The 5,880-nt window shown below is 39.2% G+C and overlaps 1 protein-coding gene across 1 annotated transcript; it reads left to right on the forward strand.

The window, feature by feature from the left end:
- The first annotated feature begins 936 nt into the window (after window positions 1-936).
- On the forward strand, window positions 937-1,878 carry LOC125080185 (olfactory receptor 1030-like). Its single transcript, XM_047694063.1, has one exon. It carries the CDS (start codon window positions 943-945, stop codon window positions 1,876-1,878), a length of 936 nt encoding a protein of 311 aa, XP_047550019.1. The 5' UTR covers window positions 937-942.
- The last annotated feature ends 4,002 nt before the right edge of the window (window positions 1,879-5,880 follow it).

The raw sequence follows: 5,880 nt of genomic DNA on the forward strand, positions 1-5,880 counted from the left end.
CGAATCTTTTACTCTATGATAAGGCTGGAGTTTTAAATCAAAAAAATCAGCTGGAAAATTGTTACACCAACAAATGGCATTAGAACACCTGATTAGCTATTTGGGTAAATACGTGAAAAGAGTTGATTACCTCATTCTTTATATCAACATTAAACTCCAGATAGAGCAAAGGTTGTAACAAAAAATTAAATCCGATAAAGCTTGGAATATAGCAAGAGATAATTTTTAAAATAATTTTTAATCAAGGAAAGCTTATTTAACTATGTCACAAAGATCAGAATTCAAAAAAAGATTGATAAAGTTGACACCAAACTCTTTAAAATTTACCATGTAGCAAAAAGAAAAAAATAACACATCAATGTCGAGTGACAAACTAAGAAATAATTTGCAATACACGTGTCAAACAAATGGCTGCTTTCCTTAATAAACAAAGAGTCCCTGTAAATAAAATGCTTAGAAGATCCACAACCTAATGGGAAAATTATCAAAGGGATGGAACTGAGCAGTCATGAAAAAGAAATACACATGCAAATAATTGTTTGAAAAATGTTATTAACTCCTACTCATCATTTTTAAAAATCAAGATGACACGAGTTGCCCAGAATTCACCATCATGGTGGCAAAGGTTTGAAATTTGATAAGATCTGGGTTTTATGGGAAAACCAGCATTCTCGTACAGTGTTGTTGGGCATGTAACTTGGTGCAGCTTACCTGGAGGTCAGTCGGTCAGTCTCCCTCCGAAGAGAAAATGGATGGGCTCCGACTCCTCTGAGACTCTTTTGGCAGAATAAAGCCCTATCGCTAATGATAGTCTTTAATGCTGGGATTGTGAAGCCACATTTCTGTCATCTGCTACTGTAACAAGGAGGTAAGAAGCTTTTATTTTCAGTCTAATCATTTTGAAGCCATATTTCTTCTTTTTCCAACAAGAGAGAGAACAAAATGGCAAGAGGCAATCGGACCACAGTGACGGAATTTGTCCTTATGGGATTCACTGACCGTCCAGAGCTCCAGCTTCCCCTCTTTGTGGTGTTCTTTGTAATTTATCTCATCACCTTGGTAGGAAACCTTGGCATGATCCTGCTTATCAAGGTGGACTTGAAGCTCCACACCCCCATGTACTATTTCCTCAGCCACCTGGCATTCATTGATGTTTGTTACTCATCTTCCATTGGGCCCAAGATGCTGCAGAATTTATTGGTGAAGAAAAAAACCATCTCCTTTTCAGGCTGCTTTGCCCAGCTGTACTTCTCCAGTGCTTTTGCCACCACCGAATGCTTCCTCTTGGCCACAATGGCCTATGACCGCTACATGGCTATCTGTAACCCCCTGATCTACACAGCCATTATGACACAGCGGGTCTGCAAGGAGTTGGTGATAGGGGTCTACACCTACGGCTTCCTGAACTCTGTAATACAAACAGTTCTCACCTTCCAGTTGTCCTTCTGCAACTCCAACATCATCCACCACTTCTACTGTGCTGACCCCCCTCTCCTGACCCTCTCCTGCTCAGACACCAGCAACAAAGAAAAGCAGCTCTTGATCTTCTCAGCAGTGAACCTCACTGGATCCCTCCTGACGGTCCTCATCTCCTACATTTGCATCCTTTTTTCCATTATAAAAATCCAGTCTTCGGAAGGCAAGTGCAAAGCCTTTTCTACCTGCGCTTCCCACCTCACTGTGGTCATCATCTTCTACGGGACCCTGTTTTTCATGTACCTGCAGCATCCCAAGGCAGGGGATTCGTGGAAGTCCAACAAAGTGGTCTCTGTGTTTTATAGTCTTGTAATTCCCCTGCTTAACCCCCTGATCTATACCCTGAGGAACACAGAAGTAAAGGACACCCTGAAAAAGATGCTAGAGGGCAAACAGCCATAGTGAGTGAGTTGGCAGGATGTAGCTTTGGGGAGGTAGGATATGCTGACACAGTATAACCAACATGACTGAAATTTAGCAGACCTGCTGACATGCAGTCCACCCAGTTGGGAATTTTCTGTAAAGACTAGAAGTACCGGGCCACTTGCTTGACATGGTAATATTGAATCCAACCAGTTATCGTGGACTAATCAGAATCTATTTACAGGGGCGCCTGGGTGGTACAGTGGGTTAAGCCTCTGCCTTCGGCTCAGGTCATGGTCTCAGGGTCCTGGGATCGAGCCCCACGTCGGGCTCTCTGCTCAGCGGAGAGCCTGCTTCCCTTCCTCTCTCTCTCTGCCTGCCTCTCTGCCTACTTGTGATCTCTGTCTGTCAAATAACTAAATAAAAAATCTTAAAAAAAAAAAATTATTAAAAAAAAAAAAGAATCTATTTACAAGCTACAGAGTTAACAGCTACATCCTTCATATGTTGAAAAAGAAGTGGCTGACTACTAGTTGGGTAATAATATGAGTTCTAAATTTTAAAAAGATACCCAAAAGCAACATTCTGGGTGCAACTATAAATTACCAAACCTGAGTACAAATCCCCACACATGAATGTCTGTGTTATTAGAAACATTTTCCTGTATAAACATTTTCCTGCATAAAATGGCCTATATTATAGCAAATCACTTGTTCGTCTTGAAACGTATTTCTTCATAACATACTACGATAGGTGGTAGTTCAGTTTCAAGACCAGATCGTGAGAAGCTTAGTTAATCTAAATGTAGTTGAAATACTGCATGTTTAAAATGAACAGTAGATATAATGGTATTATAGCAAAAATGAGGGGAGGAAAAAATAGAAAAACTATTAATCAGTAAAATGTGGGGGATTTTGTTTGTTTAATTAGAAGTGATAAGGTTTAGGCTACTTTCAGAGACAAAGAAGTCATTTATTCAACCACCAGAGTTCAATTTTTCTCTAGGCTCTGGGAAGCCCAGCTACAGTGCAGCATAGTGGGGGGGCGGGGGGTGTCCTACCTGATCTCAAGAAAGGGAAACAGGGAGAGTCTCCGAAGATAACCAGGCCAGAGCATGCGTGTTTCTGAGAAACGAAATTATTGTCTTAAATAATCTGAATGATCTAGAGAAATACTTTCATTTTGCAACAGTTTCCATGTTCTTTATTTCTATTTTCACAGATCTGACTGTCCCACTTTCTTAGAAATCTATATAAATCTATAAATTCTTGCTGTTGTTGAGGAGAGGAGCAAGAAAAATCTTTAATTTTTTATTTAGGCAAGAATAGGAGCATTCTATGATATTTCCAAGCCTCCATTTTAATATTTCATCCAAAATCATTCTTAAGATGTACAAATCTGCCGTAAACCATTAGATTTTCTCCCTAAGTTGTTTTCAAATGTCATTATTGTTTTGATTTTTTTAAAATAGCTAAGAACATATATATATCACCAATCAATTACATAGGAATTTAAAATTACTCAAGAAACTAAGGGATTCCTGTTGCCCCCAGATTAACACTTCAGACACGATGGTGCCATCTTTTATTTTTTGCTGCTTATGATCTAGTAATTTAGAAAAATAAAAAGAGTTAAATGTTTAGAATGTCTTTTACTTAGCTCAGAAAGCTTTCTGGAGACTTAAATTGGAGGCTCCCCAAAACACTTGGGGATGGGGTGTTGGCCATGATTAAAAAGAAATCTAGTACCAGGATTAAAGAACAAAGTGAGGAAAGGTGTGAAGCAAGGCCAGGACGTTTGAGAGCTCGCACAACAACGAACAAAAGAGGAGCAGCCAAGTGGGCAGGATGATGCTGAAGGATATGAGACAGATTATTGAAGCACGAGCTCCTGGAGACTAAAAAGATCTGTTCACTTTGCACCCCAACACCTACCACAGCTCTGTCTGCTGAACCAAACCAAACATTTATTCCTGATTCCAGTGGGTGGGTGGACATGCTGCCCAGCAATGGTCCTGTGGCTGGAAAGTAACAGAGGGAAGGGAGTTAATGCAGTCATGGTAGGAATACCATTCTTCAATATCCGCACCCGCTCCCCCAAGAGGCTAACATCTTCAAAAAAAAAAAAAGATTTATTTATTTATTTGAGAGAGAAAGCAGGAGGGAGGAGGGGCAGAGAATCAGAGGGAGAGAGAGTCCCAAGCAGACTCTGCACTGAGCATGCAGCCCAACTCGGGACTCCATCTCATTACCCAGAGATCACAACCTGAGGCAAAACCAGGGGTTTTGACTGCACCACCAAGTGCCACAAGGGAGGCTAACATCTTTAAGGCAGGAACACATACAAATGTAACACAACCTGGCCGGTACAGGGGATGCATCGGGGAAGTTGGTCTTTTGGGATGATGGTAATAGCTAGAGTTGACAACCGACTGTGACAGGCAAGGAACGGTTACCATAGGAAGAGGTTGCCATTAGTTGAGAAGAAAATGAGCAAGTACCAACACTCAGATGAGAAATTTATGTTTCCAATAAAAAGCCATACCCATTTCTTTCTTTCCTTCTCCCTCTCTCTCTCTCTTTCTCTGGCACACTTTTTTTTTTTTTTTTGAAAGAGAGCACCCAAAGGGTCAGAGTGGGGGTGGGGTAGGTAGGGGGTAAGATTGGAGGGAGGAGCAGAGGAAGAAGGAGAGAGAGAATCCTAAGCAGGCTCCACACTCAGCACAGAGCCTGACACAGGGCTCCATCCCACCACCCTGAGATCATGACCTGAGCCGAAATTGAGAGGATACTTTACCAAATGAGCCACCCAGGTGCCCCACACCGTATCCCATTTCTTGAATATTTTTGGAACTACTTCCATGTCAGTTTGGTTTAGAAAGAGAAAAAAATAGTAAGTAGATATATGTTTTAATACATGTCTCTTGGCAAATGAATTATACTCATGTCGTCAAAGGACTGCTTGGTCTAAGGGTGAATGTCATCAGCTCTTCAGTTCTTTTTAGAGAGAACTCAAGACAATATGTCATAATGCTTTCTCCATTATGCCTTCCCAAATGTTGAAAAGAAAAGTCTCAGGTACAGAATCCAATCAATTACTGACATTAAAAAATATATATATAGCATGCTATACATGTCTATAGTATTAAAATGACAATATTTAAGCCATATGAGAAACCAACATGAATATGCATCTTTGTTCACTTATAAAGTGAGGCTCTTTTAATCAGTACTCATCTTAATTATACTAATTTTTCAGCCCCAAATAAACAAATATCTTAATATGTAATGTTACCAAAATAAAAATGTTTTACTTTTATTGGATTTTCAGAGTCTAACATTTCATTGAAAATGAAAATAATAAAACTGTTCTCACATATAAATAAAATGTAAATCCATTTTCCTCATGGTAATCCTAAAAATGGATGTTATTTGGCAACATTCACCACATAGGCAGTTTGCATTAACAAATGTAATATGTAACTAAACCATAAATAAAATGCATAAATATAAATTTATACTCATTTGCATATAAATTCTGAATTTTTAATCAGCTTAAATTTAAATGCCTTATTTCTCCTCATTTGGTATGCTACTGATTTGTCATGCTTAGAAATAGGCCAAAGGATTTTTTAGATGTTGATCATGAAAAGGGAAACATGAGAAGGCAAATACTGTTCATTTTCTTTTGTATTATTTGATATATAGTAAGTATTTCAAAAACTAAAGAATTTAAAAATCTCATATGTGTGTCCCCAAATATTCAACTCTGTCCTGGATGTACAATCCTAGCATTCTTTGGAGAGTAAGGTAGAGTAGAAAGATGTTAATTCAGAGCTCAAGAGTGGTTCCTGCCTGCCTACAATTAAGGGCCCATCCACCAGAGACACAGGGAGCCACTGATGTCAGAACTTGGGGAGTTGAGGCTCCTGGGAAGGTGACAGATTAAGCCCTATTCTTTTAAGCTCTTCTTTTTTTTTTTTTTTCCACAAAAATACAAACATTTTAAAAAGAACTTCCATCTCTGATAAGAGCGTGCAAA

This window comes from Lutra lutra, chromosome 10 (genome assembly GCF_902655055.1).
Source record: "Lutra lutra chromosome 10, mLutLut1.2, whole genome shotgun sequence".
Classification (NCBI taxonomy): Eukaryota; Metazoa; Chordata; class Mammalia; order Carnivora; family Mustelidae; genus Lutra; species Lutra lutra.